Here is a 20,278-nt window from a genome sequence, read left to right as displayed (position 1 = left end):
AAAGAGAAGGATTTTTTAAGATAAATATAAAATACTGAAACTATGGTGGCTCTGATGGGGAAACTAGTAGCAGATTGAGTCTGAGTGCTACCAGATTTCGATCAAGTCAGCAGACCAGACTTGGGGGAGGATCTCTGGAATGTGCTTGAAATTCAATTATTGTAATTTGTTTTAGACTGTGTTTTTTATATCAGTGTTTTGTTTTGCAAGCTAGGTGCCATCTTGTCACCTACTGGACTGCAACCAGTAGGTTGCTGTTTTTTTTGGGAAGAGTAGTCGATCAAAACAGCAGACCCCCAAAGGTTGCTGTTTTTTTTTTGGGAAGAGTAGTCGATCAAGACTACAACCAGTCTTGAATTCAAAAGAAAAGAAAGAAGAAATTTCAGAAGAGAAGAAGAAGAGAGGGAGAAAAGAAGAAGCACACGATGAGGTTTTGAAAAGAGAGAGAGGGCTGATCAGTTGATCTGCCAACCCACTCTTAATATTTATATATGTTGACTAATTGTAAAAGGGCTGAATTGCCCTTATTGCTTACATGGCAAATAAACTAATAATAAAGCTGAAATAACAAGCTATAATAACAAACTGAAATAACTACCAACTAACACTGACATAACTAACAAAAAATATGCTGCCTTACAAACACAGTGGGGACCACAGCAGTGGGGTCCACATCAGTGTTCTCTACAGGAAGTTTTTTTTTATGGTAAGATTAATACCTTGGAAAACCTGCAAAAGAAGAGACCAAAATGGTGCTTATCCCCAAATTGGTGTGTTCTTTGTAAAACTCAGAATGAGGACTGTCACCACTTACTGATCTCTTGCCCCTTTGCTGCAGCTTTTTGTAATTGGATTTTTATGTTGTTTGAGTGTAGGTGGAACCTGCCATCTGATACTAGTTTGCTGTTTAGTCCGTCTACCTTTGTATGGCATACAAAGAGAGGGAGAATTATGTGGAAGTGCATAAGAGCAATTTTGTTGTGGACTGTTTGGGAAGAAAGGAACACCAGAATTTTTTTGTGAAAAAGAAAGGAGTTTCTCGGAAGTTAAAGAATGTATTTTGACAAGGGCAATTCAGTGGCTGAAAACTCTAAATCTCTTCGATGCGTACTCTTTCGATGACCTGTGGAGAAACTGGTTAGCAGTGGCTAACACTTCTACTAGGAATGACATATACGTGGTTGAATGGATGCCACCTGGGGAGGAGTTTATTAAGCTGAACTTTGATGGGAGTAGCCAAGATAACCCAGGACCTTCAGGTATAGGGGGAGTGCTGAGAAACAGAGACGGTAGTACTATATCTTTGTATTCAGGTCCGGCAGGTGTGGGAGACTCTGTAAGGGCCGAATTCCTTGCACACTCTAGGAATAAAGCATCTGATTATTGAAGGGGACTCCCAGGTGATGGTGGGTTGGTTGCAGGATCCGGACTCGTGATCTGGGGCTATAGAGGTCTTCTCAAAAAGGTTAAATGGCTAACAAGGAATATGGCAATCAGAGTTCAGTGGGTAGGCAGATCAGCAAACTCAATGGCTGGTTCACTTGCAAAACAGGGGGTTTATTGGGCTACTTTATTTTGGGCATTTGTGTAATTTATTTTGAACTTATAATTCTGTAACTAGTTTTAAAGGAAAGGTCACACCTCGTGCCTTTCCATGGGTTGCCTGTAACTCTTATTTGCTGGTTTAAGAAAATCTTACTCATTCATTAAAAAAAAAAAAAAAGAAATTCATTTTACTCTTCAAAAAAAGGCCAGTCTTCTGGAACCACACATAGTGATACTCCAACACAGAGCCCTGATTTTGAAGCCAAAGTAGCAAAACTTATTGAGCTTGGATTCAAGAGGGATGCAATAATACAGGCTTTCAAGTTTTTTGATGGTAATGGAGAACAAGCATCTGGGTAATTTTTTGGGGGCTAACAAACAACAATGTATTTCTAAATGCCTTTTATTCTTTTTCCTGCAGAAGTTGTGTAGTTTAACAATAAATTTGCATATGAAGTCAATTCAGTTAGGCTGGTTTTTGGTTTTTCCATGGTAGCTAAGAATGAGAACTGGAGTTCTTTTCTTTTTTCTTTCTTTTAGAAAGGGTCAATTAAAATCCCTTATCTTCCTAGAAAGTAGAAAGACGCTTTTACTATTCTCAGGATGGAAAGTTAAATCAATCTCTTGATAATTTAGTGAGTTAGGGACAGGAAGAAATTGAGAATATAAATAGGGTGGTCAATGGGTCAATTTGATATGGCACACCACTACGGATGATATAATTTGACATAGCCACACCACATTTTGCACATCAAGAAAATTCTTATTTGGGGTAGGGCTACAAACAGATCCAAAAGTAGACCCATATTTGATCCATTTGTATTTAAAATAAAAATATATATATATGTTTATACTGAAATTTTGATTTTTTTTTTTTGAGAAAAGGTTCACTTTATTCAAAATAAGAAAGGTACATGAGGAGATGTACACAGAAATCAGACACTCAAAGAGTTAAATAGGCAGAAAACTATCACTGAATAAGTAATCCCTGTAAGCGCCAGATTTAGCTAGACTGTCAGCTTCTGAGTTTAGCTCCCTTGGAACCCAGCCCACGTGAGCATTCAAGGAGGAGAGAATGTCTCTCGCTTCAGCCAAGTAGTGAGCTAAGGCCCAAGGCCCACTGTCAGGATTAGTGAGCCAATTAATGGTATTGGCTGAATCTCCTTTAATGGTACGATTTAATAAACCCAGGTCTCTTGCAATCCTGATGCCGGTTAAAGCTGCCATGACTTCAGCCGTTGTTGAGGAAACTATCCCAATCGGCCCACTAAAAGCCCAACTGATAGTACCATCTCTTCTTCGAATTACGCCTCCAATACCCGCTGCACCTGGGTTTCCGAAAGCACTCTCCTCAAAGTACAAAGTTGTCTCCCCTTCCTCGGCAAATCTGAAACTGCGGGAAGTGTTGAGGTGTATGTGATTAGAGTAAAGAAAATTTACGGCATTTCTTTGGAGGTCAGCAAATGTGACACCTCTAAAATAATTTGAGCTGGAAGTCCACAGGAACATCTGTAACAGATTAGAGAAATAAGCTCCTCACAGTTTTTTGTTCTATTGGTAAACACCCGATTATTTCTCTCTTCCCAAATGCTCCAAAAAATAGCATGTACATCAGATTGCCATAAAGTTCCTCTTTTGCTTACACCTCTTCCTGACCATTGTCCTAAGAATTCAACCACATGTTCTGGGAAAACCCAACTGTATTCAAATAATGTTAGGAAAAAGTTCCAAAATTTTCTAGTTTCCTCACAGTGAAGCAGGATGTGGTTGGCAGATTCCCTGGCTTTAAGGCAGAAACAACAGATATGAGGGGATAGGTAAGGCCTTCCATGGTTCTTTTTTCTGAAGGAGATCATAAGTGTTGATTTTTTTTTTTTAAGCTGGCCTCCCACACACACACACACAAAAAAAAAAAAAAACAGACCCTGAAAGGGATACGAGCACACCAAGTGTAGGGGTACTGATCAGTGATTTGTTCTTCCCTAACTAAAGCCTTGAAGCAAGGTTTGATTGAAAACTTAGCAGATGGGTGAAGGGTCCACACATGAAGGTCGGGAATTTCGGGAGAGGTATACCTCTCTCAGGGTGTGCAAGAAGTTAGTGATTTCACTAATTTCCAGGTCCCTTAGTGGTCTCTTAAGAGTTAGATTCCAATTGAAGTAAAGGGGGGAGGGGGGTAAAACCTGGGATATGGAAGCTTCTTGGTTTGAGGTAAGGCTGAAAAGGCGAGGGAAGGAGTTGGCCAAGGTTGAGTTACCCCACCAAAGATCAGTCCAGAACTTAATTCTATCGCACTTGCCCACCTTACATCTGATAAAAGAGATTAAAAAAGTGTAAGTCGAGGTTATACCTTTCCAAGGGTGGGTGTCTTTGACCCGATTCAAGTGAAGCTTGCTATCCCAACCATTGGCGTACTTCCCGTATTTGCTAGTGATTACAGCAGTCCATAGCGCACTTGGTTCTAGAGGGAATCGCCACAACCGTTTATTGAGAAGAGCTATGTTTCTTTCTTTCAAGTAGCCTACTCCCAACCCACCACCCTCCTTTAGTTTGCAGACCTGAGACCACCTCACAAGGTGAGGGCCCCTTTCCCCACCTCCTTCCCAAATAAAATTTCTCTGAAGCTTTTCTAACTGAATATCAAATAGAAAGGTAGTAGGTGGGTAGGTTTTGAAAGAACGGTAGGATCCATCTAATGGTCGCCATGAAGGGTGCGGAATGAGTGGGCAAATTTCAAAAATTTTCCTACCTTCTTCCAACTAGGAATCATATTCCCTAAATTTAGAATACAATATTGAAGGATTCTACTTGAACCATAATCAAACCAGATCTGAACCAAAAGGAAACAGGAAGGATTATACCTGATCCAGAGAAACAATATCTCCCAAAGTTGGTGTGCACGCCCAAAGAAGAAACCAAGATCCGGTCCTGCTGAAGATGACACAGCTGTGGATAGAACAGAACCAGCAGGGTGCGTCCTACACACTGGATTCTTCGCAAGAATCCTCTGGAAACCTTGAACACCGAATCTTTTTGGTCTTTCTTGCAAGACTGTTGTCAAGAACTGATTTCTTGACTTCCTATTGCTGCAAAGATCCAATCTTGCAACAGGGAATGGCGGCTGCTGGAGGAGGAGAAATCCAGGGACGAAGAGGGCTGAACAGTGTCTCTTCTCTCTGGAGTCTATGAGAGATCAAATCTCAATTCGCAGGAGGTATCTCTTGCATACAAACCCTAGTTCGAAATCTGATATTTCTGTTAGGGTTTCTCCTCTTTCTTCTTGATTAAGAAACCTCCTAATTTTTGGGAGTTATCCCAATCCAAATCAGTATTTGGATAGGGAATAATCTTAATCCTATCTGCAGATTAAGTTAGCTGACCCTTGATCTTATCAGAAGGTTACCAGATTCAAATCTAATTTGAATTTGGTCTCTTAGAGTGGATAAGGTTAAAGACCCAATCCTTTTACTAACATTAATCTCAGATTCGCCCCATGAATAGGTGATCATATCAGCCCAATTCGAGATGGGCTTTTGGCCCATTAAGTGTTCAGTGTTCAACTAGTTTCCAATCTGCTGCCTAGTTGGGCTTCTTTGTTTGGCGTGGGACCCAAGCATTGATCTACACACCAGCCACATGGGTTCGGCCCAGCCTTTATTACAAGGCCCAGCCGAATTCACTGAAAAACTCAGTGACCCCCTTGAGCCCATCATATGGATCCTATGGGCCCAACACTTACATTAAGTGGTCCCTGGGCCAAGCCATCTTATAAAAACCCAGGGACTGTGGGTAGGTGCAAGATTAGCCCATCAGGTATTATCCTAAATGGTCTTACACTTAACCTCTCAGCCCTTAATGATCAAACACTGCCCGACAAGAGAAGACCTCTCCCTCGGCTGCAAGGAACAGTGCCGCACTCTCTACTCACATGGATCCCGGGAATTAAAACCTTTTGCAAATCTTTTGAAACCGTACATATACATATATATATATATATATATATATATATATATTAATTTTGCAAAACAAAATTCCAACGATTGAAATCAACTGTCGGCAGTTTGGTTTCCATCAGAGAGAGTGCATTCCCGATCATTACCATTGTTCGACAAAGGGGCTGATCCTGTCACTATGATCACTCACTCAAATGAATTCTCAGACTGCCCCAACGTGTCCAGGTTTTGACCCCGCTAAGGATCTCACTGATTGACACATCAAAGACAACTCGATCCAACACCTAGTGATGTGTCATAATCTAGTCCAGGGGTCAGGTGTAACTTTCCAGTTTTACCCATCTGTCTCCAAGGTCTAGGGTAATACTGAAAATCTGGTCCGGTTCAAGGGTTCAAGCAATCCCATACTACATGTGCCTTGGGTCTTACCCTGATGGCCGAAACAAGTCATCCCAACACTTGGTGGCATATCAATATCAGCCTTGGCAGGATAAATCTCCCCAGACTTATCCAATGGATGTGAACATTTAAAACTAACACAAGTTTCTATAAGTGTCCAATTTTAGGGTCTTATACAGAATTATACCAAACAACATGAATCAAACATGTACTTTATTTATTTACACTAAATGTCAAAAGTACATCAAAATGGATTGAAGCTAAGGGCATACAAAACTGTCTAACCGGTTTTCCAAAGAGGCTCTAATGAGAGTAAGTCTCCCCCTTTGGACAGGTAGTTCCTTTTCCATGAGGCTAACTTCTCACATTTTTCTAGTATTGGTTCCCAAAAACTTTGATTTCTCGGATTCCCTTCAAGAGGCATCTCCAGATAGGAGAAGGGGAGATTCTCTGCTTTGCATTCCAAGATCTCTGTGAAGGCATTCAAGAAATGTGCACCATCTAGGTTTAGGCCAACGATACCACTCTTAGGAAATTGACTTGCAGTCCAGAAATCCACTCAAAGTAGGTGATGACCCTTTTCAGATTTGAAACGATTTCTTCATCAGCCTCTAGGAAAAGGACAGTGACGTCGGCGAACTAGAGATGTGAAATCTGAGTGGCTTCCCATCCGACTTCAAAACCTATCAATAGGCCCAGAGAAATAGCCTATTCACCAGTTAGCTAAAAATTTCTGTGACATGAGTAAAAAGCAATAGGGAGAGGGGGCAGCCTTGACTTAACCTCTGCTGGCGTTAAAATATCCTTTTGGTTGCCCGTTAATTAGTAATGAGAACCAGGTAGAACCTATACATCCCTCAACCCACTTAATCCACTTTCTTCCAAACCCCATTAGCCTCATAGTTTCCATGAGACACTCCCAGTCTACTTTGTCGTATGCTTTTTCCAAGTCGAGTTCCATAATCACACCTGGTTTTCCATTCAGCTTCCTCTCTTCTACGCATCCATTTGCTATTAGGATGCTGTCAACAATTAGTCGCTTTTTGACGAATGCAAATTGATTTGGGGAAATGATTTCACCTAAAACTTTCTTTAGTCTTTCAGCTAGAACCTTTGCTAAAATTTTGCACACACTCCCAATCAAGCTGATAGGTCTGAAGTCTTTTACTTCTAAAGTACCTTTTCTCTTGGGAACCAAACATATGAAGTTAGAGTTATTTCCTTTGTTGACAATGGCTGAATGATAGAGATCATTGAACACCTGTATCAAATCTGAACCGATAAGCAAATCTGATAAAAGAAAATTGGGAATCCATCGGGGCCAGGGGCTCTATCTCCCAAAGGCTTAAAATATGTTTATACTGAAAGCCAAAGATCTTATCTTTTCAATGCAATGAAATAAAAGGCATGATCCCTCTTTTATCAATGCATTTACAATCTGTGAATCCCATCCTGCCTCCACTCAATGTAGTACCAATGAAGGTCACAGTTTTAAACTGTATATCGGAATCAAGATCTCGACTTGGATTGAATCCCCTGAACTTATCTCTGAATCATTGTTTGGTTTCCAGAACTTCAAAATCTCATATCTAGTCAATAGTCGATGTTGACAAATTGAGCATAGCAGGCACACTAAAATCAGTGGTTTTCTGGTGCCTTTTGGCAAGAAAGAAATGCACGAGTCTTCAAGAGCAAGATAAGTTCTTCTGTTTCTATTTATCAGAAAATTTTGGGAAACATGTTCTCTTGGTTGGCTGGTCACAGGTTGTTTAAGGGTGTAGATTTTGAATCCCTTTTTGTACAGGATAATCTTTTTATATAGCAGGGTGGGGGTCAAGGTTAGATGGAACAGCTTTTCTTGGTTCCTCAGTACATCATCTTGCTTCACATTTTTTTGTTCATACTAATACAACAATACTTTACCTTTTTCAGAAAAAAAAAATCAGGATAAAAAAGGAGTGATCTTGAAGAAGTGGTATGTTGAGTGTAATCAAAATCAATTAGGACCAAGCCCTTTAAACTTTCTTTTACTTTATTTCTGATCGTTTTTGGAACCCAAATGTAATTCCATGTGGAGGAAAGCCACCTCCAATTTTATAAAACAAAGAAATCAAATTTAAACCCAAAAGGTGCAAGGGGCTAAAACCTTCCAACCCTTAAAATAAAATGAAAGCACAAGAAAGCCTCAGGAGTCAGGGGGCATTGACCTGACTCCTAACTGGCATATAAAAGATAAAGGATAAAATAAAAGTATAATAACAGCAAACCAAATAAAAGTCTGGCCTGACACCATTATCTCACCCTTTCTTTTAGTATCTTTATCAAGATAAGATGTCTTAAAGACCATCAGGTTGTGGACATTTTTTGCTTAAGATTTATGTTCCAGGGGAATGTTGAACTTAGATGTTTCAAGAATTGGAATTCTAAAACACATCCATCCCACCCTGTGGTGCACTGAGGGGGTGGGGTTCTAAGGGAGCTGGCCTACAGAAATTCTAGACACACTTGGCCTTTATTAGAACATAATCCTTTTTTGGTGGCAACAACCACTTTCATTGAATGGACCAGACTTTCATATATATGAGCAGAAACCTCCAAAATTACTAAACCATGTTTAGAATTACAAGGTTCCACTGCTTGTGAAAAAAAACATAAAACCGTCAGGATGTTCAAAAGTCTAAAATGTTAAAACAACATATGCATTAAATATGACATGGATGTTATCCATGTGACTAATATCTCAATATCTCACATCCTGGACCTATAGCACCACTTCAGTTTGAAACTTTGACACCATAAAAGACAAAAAATTTATCAACCTCCAACAATTAATCAAAGAATCAAAATGTACATTATAAGTTTGCTACAGAAGGCAATATGGTGGTGCCATGTTATCCTCAAATTTTATTATTTAGTTCCTGAAACCTATAACAGATTATATCATAGGCTGTAAAACTAAAATATTCAGATCGAAGAAAGAAAAGAAAAAGGCAATTATCAATAAAAGCATCAGAACATACTGAAGTGTCAGAAAATGCAAGGTTTAAATTGGATAAACGAAGTTCTGTCTTTTCAAACTTACTTGCATTTAGGGTGTTGATCACAACCAATAAAATAGCCTTCACCGAACCTACTCACCTTGAAGACCAAAGTGCCTGTCAAACAACTTCAGAGAGTTTATAGCAAGGGTTACATAAAGAATTTAAGTTTTGAAGCATAAATAGTTGGTTAGATAACTTAATACAACAGAAACATATAATAAAATTAACTATAAACTACAAATACCACCAATTCAAACCCTAAATGACTGAATTTGTAACTGCTTAAACATTAGATAAAATAAAGTATCAAACAAAAAAACTCCAGCTAGAAAAGGCAAATATACAAGAAAAAAAAGCGAAACACTGTTCATGTTCAAAACTCTCAAGCTTGATAGCATTAACCTATAATGCAAGCCTTCCCTACTTGGTTCGTGTTGTCTTTTATGAAGTGTAAATAGACTGGGCCGAATGGGCCCTAACAACTGCTTGTGTGATATCCTTTATTTTTATCTTTTATTTTATGTTGATGGGCCTCACTTAATGGGCCTGTTATTTGTTCTTGTTTTATTTTCTATATGTAATTGCCAAGCTGGCCACCCACTTAAGGGCATACTTGTCATCATTAATTTTTGGAGATTAATAAAATAGGGTTAGAGGAGAAGGGTGAATCATTCGACTTCTTCTTCTCTTACCTCTTCTCTTCGACATACACAGCTCTTGCACTACTATTCAGATCTGATTTGCACTGTTAATTACTGATTTTAAACCTGATATTAGAAGACTGATTCACATCTTGGTATCAGAGCAGGTACAGTTCTTCTTTCTTCCTTTTCCTTCGTTGCTGTACACTCTAAAATCAAGAGAGTGTATGGAGAGATAGGTTCTCTATAGTATAGAGATCACTTGCCCAGTTGGTAGAAGGGTTTGGAGATTTAAGTTCTGGCCAAATTTTGCCAAGAAGTGATGCTGTTTTGCTACTGCCCGAAACCCTAGCCAACTAGAGATTTTCGAGGTTACCAGGAAAGGTGAAGCTTGGGTGTGGCGCTCTGTGCTTGGAAGGTGTCTTGTGACTGCTAAAGGAGGGTGATTCAGGTTAGGAAGAGTTTGGGTCAGTCTGATTGGTGAGACACCATCTTCTCTCTTCCTCCCATCTGTTGGATGGAGCAAAACCCTAGTTTTTCAAGCACCCTATTTCTGGTTTGACTTCAAGTAAGTTTGCATAGTTAAAATTTCAGTTCTTTGATTTCCATTTGATTAATGGAAACATACAGAAGTGAGTTCAAGCAGGTGCTGGTTTCTGGACCTGCTCCAGTAGATTCCGTTTTGACTGGTGTTACCACGATTAAGCTAGATGGGACGAACCATCTTGCCTGGGCACAGTCTATAAAAACTTATGTTTGTAGTAGAGGAAAACTCAGGTATCTCATAGGCAGTAAGGTGAAACCCGAAGAGACAGATCCTGAATTTGAGAGATGGATGCAAGAGAACTATATCGTTATAGGATGGTTAGTTAACTCTATGCAACCTCATATAAGCCAACACTATCTCTGGATGTTTTTTGCTAAGGAGATATGGGATAGTGTAACTGAGACTTATTCATAGAAACTGAATGTAGCCTGAGCGTACAAATTGAAAAGTGAATAAGTCTCAGTTACACTGAATGTAGCCTAAGACAGGGGGAGAAGAGTGTAGCAATCTACTACTCTATACTAAAATCCCTATGGCAGGAAATTGATGTTATCGAAACTGTGGTATGGGAGAGTAAAAAGGATGTTGAAATGTACAAAAAGTTGGTGAAGAGAAATAGGGTGTTCGAGTTTCTCATTGGACTCAACCCTGAGTTTGATATTATTAGACAGAATATTTTGGCCAGAGATGAGGTTCCTCTATCACAGGCATATGCCATGATAAGTAGTGAAGAAAGTAGACGACAAGTTCAGTTGCAGAGTCCACCTACAGAACGCTTTGCACATGTAGGAATGAAATCTAAGGGGCCTACTGAAAAGGGGGAGCAGGTGTGTGAATATTGCAAGAAACCACGGCATACCAAGGACACCTGCTGGAAACTTCATCTTGGACTACTCCCTGAGAGGTTTAAGAACAATCCTAAGAGGGGCAGTCAAGCGGGAAAACTCAAGATTGCTAATGCTGCTACAGTACCTGAAGGGGGAAGTAAGGAGAGTGAGAAAACATCAACCATTGAGCAGTTGGCTACAATGAAGTTAGACTTTGAGAAGTATGGGAGGCTCCTAAATCACTTGGAAGCTACAGTTTCTTCAACCCACCCTTCCAACAGTACATCATTTTCATCGGCTTTTGCTCACTCAGGTACATATGCCTCAGCAAATCACGCTTCAGTTTCAGGTAATCATAAACTCCTTTGGATTATAGATTCCGGTGCATCAGACCACATGACCAGCCTATCTAACCTTTTTTGTTCATATCATCTCCTCTCTGGGAAAGAGAAAATATCCCTTGCCGATGGGTCACTTGCCCCCATCTCTGGTAAAGGAGATATAAAGACCTCTGACACCCTGTTCTTATCTTTTGTTCTCCATGTTCCTAAGCTTAACACAAACCTTTTATCTATTAGTAGCTTAACAAAGTCCATGAACTGCAGCATAACCTTCTTTCCCACTCATTGTGTTTTTCAGGACCTGCAGTCTTAGAGGATGATTGGGAGTGGCCATGAGAGAACGAAATAAACCTGTTGGACACACCAGATCAAGCCTTGGGACCACCTCATGGAGTTGCTTTAGAGTCAGTTGTGTCAGTCTGTTAACAAAATTTTGTTATGTCATTTTCGGTTTGGTCATTTGTCTTTTTCTACTTTAAGTCATCTGTTCCCAGATATGTTTAAAGGAGTAACTTTATCTAGTCTTCATTGTGAGTCATGTAAGCTAGCAAAGCATTGTAGACATTCCTATTCAATCAGTAATAAAAGATCTCTTTCTCCTTTCCATATTGGTCACTCTAACGTGTGGGGGTCATATCACATGCCAACCATGGGGGGCTACAGGTATTTTGTCCTTTTTATTGATGATTATTCTCGTTATACTTGGATTTATCTCATGAAATCCCGAGATGAAGTACCAATTATTGTGAAAATTTTTCATGAACTCATCCTCACCTAGTTTAATACCCGTATCAAAATGTTCCGCTCTGACAATGCTAAGGAGTATTTTGAGAAAATCCTCTCCACCTATCTTGAAACCTTTGGGGTTATTCATCAAAGTTCTTGTTCCTACACTCCACAACAAAACGGGGTGGCGGAAAGAAAGAACAGACATGTGGTTGAGGTTGCCAGATCCCTTTTATTTGCATCCCATGTTCCTGTAAAGTTTTGGGGAGATGTTGTTCATACTGCTACCTACCTAATCAACCGTATGCCCTCCAGGGTCCTTGGCTTTAAAACCCCCTTTAGTCTTCTCTTCTTGGATGAGGATCTCTTTTCTTTCCCTCTCCGTGTATTTGGGAGTACTTGTTATGTGCATATTCATAGTCAGCAAAGGCATAAATTTGAACCTAAGGCTCATAAGTGTGTGCTTCTGGGATATGCCTCTACACAAAAGGGTTATTGTTGTTTTGATCCAGTTCGTGGCACCCGCTTTGTATCTCGGGATGTCACCTTTGCAGAGTTGACTCCTTTCTTTAGTATTCCTCCTGAGGGGGAGACATCTGATGAACCCTTTTCTATGTCTCCAGTTGTTCCTCTTCCCATCCCTTGTGAGTTTGATCATGGGGTGTCCACCTCTTCCACTGGACCCACCCCTGATCCTCCTCTTGCTTCTGCTCCTACTCTCCAAAGGTGTTATCAAAGGTGGAGATTTAGACATATGCAGGTTGTTTCCACTCCTTCAGAAGAGCATCTTGCCACTCCCACAGTTCCTGAGGAAACAGGTCAGCCCTCTATAGACCCACCTTCGACCGTCCCTGACCTTGACCTTCCTATTGCTCTTCGCAAGGGCAAGCGGATGTGTACAACCCATTGCATCTCCAAACATTTATCTTACAACCTTCTCTCTCCTTCCTACTACTCCTTTCTTACTTCTGTTTCTTCACATGTGATACCCAAGTCTGTACCAGAAGCATTATCTCAACCCGAATGGAGGGATGCTATGATGACTGAACTTGAAGCATTATATAAGAACCATACTTGGGATATTGTGGACTTGCCGGAAGGGAAGAAACTAGTGGAATGTAAATGGGTGTTTACCATTAAATATCACTTTGATGGCTCAGTTGAGAGGTATAAGGCTACGTTGGTTGCCAAGGATTACACCCAAATGTATGGCATTGACTATCTTGAGACCTTTGCTCTTGTAGCTAAGATGACTTCAGTCAGGGTCTTGCTTTCTCTAGCAGTTACCTTTGACTGGCCCCTACACCAGTTTGATGTTAAAAATGCTTTCTTGAATGGAGATCTGCATGAAGAAGTCTATATGTCTCTACCTCCAGGGGTGTATGGGAAAGAAATGAAAGGCAAGGTGTGTAAACTACACAAATCCATTTATGGTCTTAAACAATCTCCTTAGGCTTGGTTTGAGAGATTTCGGGCTGCTCTTGTCTCCTTTGGCTACATTCAAACACAATCTGAACATACATTGTTCTTGAAGAGAAATAACACTCCGGTGACCTTCTTGATTGTTTATGTTGATGATATTGTGGTCACGGGTAATGACATTGAAGAGGCCAGGAAACTAAAAGGATTTCTCATATCTGAATTTGACATCAAAGACTTGGGAGACCTTCGGTATTTCTTGGGCATTGAAGTTGCTTGGTCTAAGGACAGTATTTTCATATCTCAATGCAAATATGTCCTTGATCTTCTTGCTGAAACTGGTAAACTTGGAGCCAAACCCATCTCCACTCCCATTGATCCTAATCATAAACTTTCTACCACAAATGGTGAACCTTTTTGGGAAGTTGTTGTATCTTTGCATGACTCAGCCAGATATTTCCTATGCAATAAGTGTTATTAGTCAGTTTATGCATTCGCCTAGAGATACTCATCTAGTTGTTGCAGAAAGGGTTTTGTTCTACTTGAAAGGTACTCTAGGGAAAGGTATTCTATTTGCTAAGCATGGTCACATGAAGCTAGAGGCCTTTACTGATGCATATTGGGCAGGATGTATGGATGACAGAAGGTCCACCTCTGGTTATTGTGCTCTAGTTGCTAGGAATATTGTGTCTTGGAGAAGTAAGAAACAATCAGTAGTTGCTAGATCCTCAGCTGAAGCAGAATACAGGGCAATGGCTCATGGTGTGTCAGAAATACTATGGCTACGATCCCTTCTAGAAGAATTGGGGGTGGACTACGAGAAACCAATGATGCTCTATTGTGACAACCAAGCTGCCATTGAGGTTGATAGGCATTTCATAAGGGAAAGAGTCTCTTCAGAAATTTGTTTGCCATTTATCACATCAGAAGAGCAACTGGTTGATATCTTGACCAAGGGAGTTCCCAAAGGGAAATTGACACACTATATAAGCAAGCTGGGCATGATTGACATCTATGCTCAGCTTGAGGGGGAGTGTAAAGTGACTGGGCCGAATGGGCCCTAACAACTGCTTGTGTGATATCCTTTATTTTTATCTTTTATTTTATGTTGATGGGCCTCACTTAATGGGCCTGCTATTTGTTCTTGTTTTATTTTCTTTAAGTAATTGCCAAGCTGGCCGCCCACTTAATGACATACTTATCATCATTAATTTTTGGAGTTTAATAAAATAGGGTTAGAGGAGAAGGGTGAATCATTCGACTTCTTCTTCTCTTACCTTTTCTCTTCGACATACACAGCTCTTGCACTATTATTCAGATCTGATTTGCACTGTTAATTACTGATTTTAAACCTGATATTAGAAGACTGAATCACATCTTGAAGAAATCCAAGCCAAGATGTCAAAGGAACTAAGGAAGCACGTAATCATGATGGGGAGAAGACGAGAAGTGAATAGAGATAGTTAAACATGTATAAAAACCAGAAACTGATAAGGCAAGGAAGACTTAGTACTTGTTGAAGGTTCTAAAAGGACAATGATAAATCCAGAAGAAAAATCTACGTTCGGGTAGTGAGAGGAGATTCAATAGCCCTTCTTTGCATAAAGATGTCTTGCATCAAGCAGAATTGAGGAAAAGCATTCATGCTACCGATCACATCTATGTGGGATAAGAAGATCAAAACTATTATAAATAATATAAATAGATATAAGCATGTCCTTGTGCATATTATTTTGTACCGAAAGCTTGACACGAGAAACTGAACCAATTATATTCTGAATCAGCACTGGCTTTATGCATCATTGTGCTCTTCTCTATGAAATAGGAACTCTTCCCCTATTTGTTCTTCAATAATACAAAAATTTAACTTATCCAAAGAAAGAACAAGTGCCAACATAAACAACCCCCCAAGGATCTAGGTAACCAAGCACCTAAATGCAATACTTAGATGCATACATGCCTGCATACATACATATATGCATGTATTCACAAAAATGGGGATGTACGTATGCAGGCATGTAAGTGAATGCATGCATACATGCCTAGATGTCATCAGTAGTCAACTAATGTGATCACTAGGCATGTGATCCTTCATTACCAAAATACTTGGGTTGTTGAGCCCTTTCCATTAGCCAACTAATTTGTCAAAACATACATATATGCATGTTCAGAAAAATGGGGAAAAGTCGAGTCTATCAAAGAGGATAATATGTAGTCTAATTAGAAAATAACAAGGCTCAAACGATACAAGATAATTCTGTTCCAAATCATTTTCTTTATTTATTCATGGTATTTGAGTCTAGATAAGAAGCATTCTTTTTCATCAGAAACAAGTGTATTTTATTGATAGTAAATATGTATAATCAACACAGAAAGAGGAATAAAAACTCTACCATATACAGATTTACAAAACAACTCCATGACATCATTTCGGAGAACTACATTTTTTATCAGTAACAATAAAATTTTTTTATTAATGATCTAAAAAGAGAACACATAAGTTGCTTTGTAAGGTAGATAACCTTGACTAGCCACCCCTGTTGATAGAGTTACAACTTCCCCCAAAACAAATGATTTCTCGTAGCACCCTGCTTTGCCAAGCCAACTGCCAAACTATTTGCAGCTCAAGGAACCCATTCTACTCTTGTCTTCATTTGCATTTCAAAAAACTAAATTTTCAAGCCCCAAATTAGTGTTAAATTAACTATTCCCATCTTGAATCAAAATTAAAGTCCATCTCTTTGAATGAGTTAATGTCCTTCAAATTCTGTGCAAGATACACAACCAACCTTCAACATGTCTTCAAATTCTTTCTTTCCAAATGCTCCATATTACTTTTGTTGGAATAATGTTAGAATAACTTAGTTGCAGTTGTTAGGGCCTGTTTGTCCAGTTAAAGTGTTTTTTATTTCTGTTATGTCTGTTATTGTACTCAGGGGCACAAGGGTCTTTTCCCTTGTTATTTCTGTCGCCCTATATATATTAAATAAACACTGGCGCCACCAGTACTGTTGCATTGCAAACCCTCTCTTTTCTCCTCTCTTCTCTTCTCTTCTCTTCTCTCCTCTTTCACCTATCTCTGGCCGGCTACACTGTCAAGATGGTATCAGAGCAGGAATACTGATTAAAAGAGAGCAGACCGATCAACCCTACTATCAAGAGAAGATCGATCAACCCAAAGAATAGGTCGAACAGACTAGCAAAAAGGAAATCTGATTCTGGACTACAGAATAGCTACGACTGGTACAGTTCTCCCTCTATTTTTCTCCTCTTTACTCTCCTTGATCATGGGCCGAGTGAAAACCCTATGAATCTGGGGCGGCTGAATGCTATTGAACCTGTGTAATCCTAGTTGTCTTGGATCGTGTGATCCTGTTGGTGTGTTAAGACAACTGTAGGTCAATGCTGACCTATCTTCTCAATGGTTTGAGTTGACTATAAGCAAGAAGGATCTCTCCTGCTGATTAGTGGCTGTTAGCCATTCTAGAATTCTGATAGGCAGGTCTGAAACTGCTGAATATTACCTCAGTTTTGTCTAGAATTTGGTATGGTTTGTGCACAATCTGGTTGGTAAACCCTAGTGTGTGGGTGTGAACTGAGTGGAGCATTGCTTTGTGGAGTAAGGAGGGGTCCTAAATCCGGTGTGTGGGACTGAGTAACTAACTGCTTGACCATGTCAACTGAGAATTCTGCTACTTCAGAAATCTCAGGGAGCCACAATGGAGTGAGTGGGGGAATGGATATGAGCTTTCCCATGGCTGTCATTCCCTTTGATGGTCTGAATTACCTTGAGTAGTCTAGGGGGATAAAACCCTACATCACTGCTAGGGGGCGAATAGGATACATCAATGGGAGAGTAAAGGAACCGAAGTATGGAAGTGCTGAGCATGATAGGTGGGACCAAGAGAACAGTATGGTGATGTCTTGGCTCTAAGTTTCAATGCTGCCACAAGTAAGGAAGACCTTTATGTGGGCTGAAACTGCTTGTGAGATATGGGAAAAAGCGAAGTCCACTTATTCAGAACAGAGACACTATGCCAAGATATATCAACTACAAGCTGAATCTTCTACTTGCAAGAAGGGGGAGAGGAGTCTCTCGATGTACTATTCTGATTTGACATCAATATGGAAAGAACTTGATCACTATTAGAATGTGAATTGGAAGTGTGATGAAGATGAAAAAGCCTATAAGTCACTTGTATCACAGCAACGCGTGTTTTCCTTTCTCCTAGGGCTGAATCAGTCATATGAGTCCATCAGGGTACAGATCTTGGGTAGTAAAGACTTGCCATCAGTCCAGGAGGTGTATGCCTTGGTGCAGTCAGAAGAAAGCAGAAGAAGTGTGATGAATGGTGTAGAAGGGGAGTCAGTTGCCCTAGCGGTCTGGGGAAATTCAGATACAAATGTCGAAGGTGGTTTTAAAAAGAGTGACACTCAGAAAAAAACAGAAGATAAAAGCAAGCTTTGGTGCACTCACTGCCAGAAGACACGACACACTAAAGATACATGCTGGGATCTCCATGGAAAACCTAAATGGGCACAGGATTTGGGTAAGAAGTCAACACTGGATCAGGGCAAGAAACCAGGCCAACAGAATCAAAGAAGGTATAACTCAACTAATTTGGCATCGACAGAGACTAGTCCTTCCGTAACTCAGGAGAGACATCCCGGTTCTGACCCTAAGGAAGATATTATCAATTCCTTCCGTGAACATTTGGAATTGTATGGTAGGACTCTCTGCCAGGTGGATTCTGGGCCTACTCGTTCTACCTCATTTGCGTCTACATCAGGTAATGCCACAGCCTTCCATGTGTCATCTCATACTACTGATTCACCTTGGATCATTGACTCCAGAGCCTCAAATCACATGACCGGTAAGTCAAATTTGTTCCAGACATATAACCTTCTCTTTGGGAGAGATAAGGTAAGACTGGCCGATGGTTCTTTTTCTACCATGGCTGGCCGAGGCACCATATCTCTCCCACTTGGCCTTACTCTTCCAAATGTCCTGCAAGTTCCGAAATTACCTATTAATTTGTTGTCCATTAGTAGTATTACTCACTCTTTGAATTGCTCAGTCACCTTTTTTCCGTCTTCATGTGTGTTTCAGGATTTGACCTCGGGGAAGACGATTGGTAGAGGAAGCATGGTGGATGGTCTCTACGTGTTGGAGAATAATGCTGGTCTAGTGGCGACTGAGTCCACAAGTTCGTCGAGTGAGAGTCAGGCCTATTTATGGCATAGTCGTTTAGGTCATCTTTCTTTTGAGTCGTTAAAAGTTATGTTCCCAAAGTTGTTTGAGTCCTTGTCAGTGAGTCAGTTACAGTGTCAAACTTGTCAGTTGAGTAAGCATTGTAGAAGCTCTTTACCTTTAAGAAATAAAAGATCTGAATTTCCCTTTCATATTGTTTATTCTAATGTTTGGGGCCCTGTTACTCTACCTACTACGACTGGCTATAAGTATTTTGTTACGCTGATTGATGATTATTCTCGATACACTTGGATTTATCCTATGCGATCTCGAGATGAAGTGCCACAAATTGTGAAAGATTTCCAACGCATGGTGTTCACTCAGTTCCAAACGGAAATTCATATTTTCCGGTCGGACAATGCAAAGGAATATTTCCATAGTGATCTCACGAAGTTCTTTAATTCGAGTGGGTCACTTCAGCGAAGCTCTTGTGCCAAGACACCCCAACAAAATGGTGTGGCTGAACGAAAAAATTGTCATCTACTCGAAGTTGCTTGTGGCTTGCTGATTCATATGAATGTGCCAAAACAGTTCTGGATGGATGCAGTATTGTGTGCGACATATATCATCAATCGCATGCCCTCTCGGCTACTAGAGTATAAGGCCCCGCATCAGCTCCTGTTCCCTACAGCCCCGCTGTCCACATTCCGATGCGTGTATTTGGGTGTCGTTGTTTTGTCCACAACCTATCACCTACTCGTGGTAAACTTGACCCTCGGGCTATTCCTTGTGTTTTTCTTGGTTACCCCTCATCTCAAAAGGGGTATCGTTGCTATGATCCCATTGCCCGCAAGTACTATGTTTCCATTGATGTCTCATTCTTTGAGAGTCAACCGTTCTTCTCGATTTCTCCTCAGGGGGAGAGTAGGGTTGAGGAGAAACAGGTGACGACTCAAATTCAACTACCTCCTTTACCCGATCCTCCTCCGTTCCGGGTTTTCCATCGTTGTCATAAGAGCCAGTAAAGTTCAAGAGCCATGGAGCTAGACACTATACAACCAACATCATCAGATTCACCCGGGGCAGATCCGTCTCATCAGCCAAGTACACTTGCTCCCATTGCTCCTTTAAATGTTGATTCACATGTCCCCAATGATCTTAATAATCCTATTGCTAAGAGAAAGGGTGTTAGATCTTGTACCACTAATCATCCTATCTCTAACTTTGTGTCCTATGAGCATGTTTCACCCACGTACCGTGCCTTCCTCTCCTCTGTGGATGGTGTTCCCATCCCTATGACCGTGGCAGAAGCTTTGTCAAAACCTGAATGGACAGATGCAATGCAGGAAGAAATTGATGCCTTACATAAAAATGGTACGTGGGAGTTGGTAGATCTTCCTGAAGGGAAGGAACCAGTGGGATGCAAGTGGGTGTTCACAATGAAACACAAAGCTGATGGAACTGTTGAAAGGTACGAGGCTAGACTGGTAGCAAGAGGCTTCACACAGGTATATGGAGTGGACTATGCAGAGACTTTTGCCCCTGTAGCAAAGATGAACTCCATCCGGATTCTCCTTTCCTTGGCAGCAAATCTTGACTGGGATCTTCACCAATTGGACATCAAGAATGCCTTCCTGAATGGTGACTT

At 40.4% G+C, this 20,278-nt stretch overlaps 1 protein-coding gene across 1 annotated transcript in view; it reads right to left on the bottom strand.

The window, feature by feature from the left end:
• Positions 1-20,278, bottom strand: part of LOC148854594 (DNA topoisomerase, type IA, core) — an 89,781-nt gene that overhangs the window by 5,176 nt on the left and 64,327 nt on the right. The window contains exon 18 of the mRNA XM_088986488.1: positions 8,980-9,063. Coding sequence (XP_088842614.1) covers positions 8,980-9,063 — 84 coding nt within the window. The remainder of the gene's footprint in view (positions 1-8,979; positions 9,064-20,278) is intronic.

The sequence above is a fragment of the Nelumbo lutea genome, chromosome 4 (genome assembly GCF_056320005.1).
Source record: "Nelumbo lutea isolate HS-2025 chromosome 4, American lotus-T2T, whole genome shotgun sequence".
Lineage (NCBI taxonomy): Eukaryota > Viridiplantae > Streptophyta > Magnoliopsida > Proteales > Nelumbonaceae > Nelumbo > Nelumbo lutea.
This window is presented reverse-complemented; position numbering and strand designations above follow the sequence as displayed.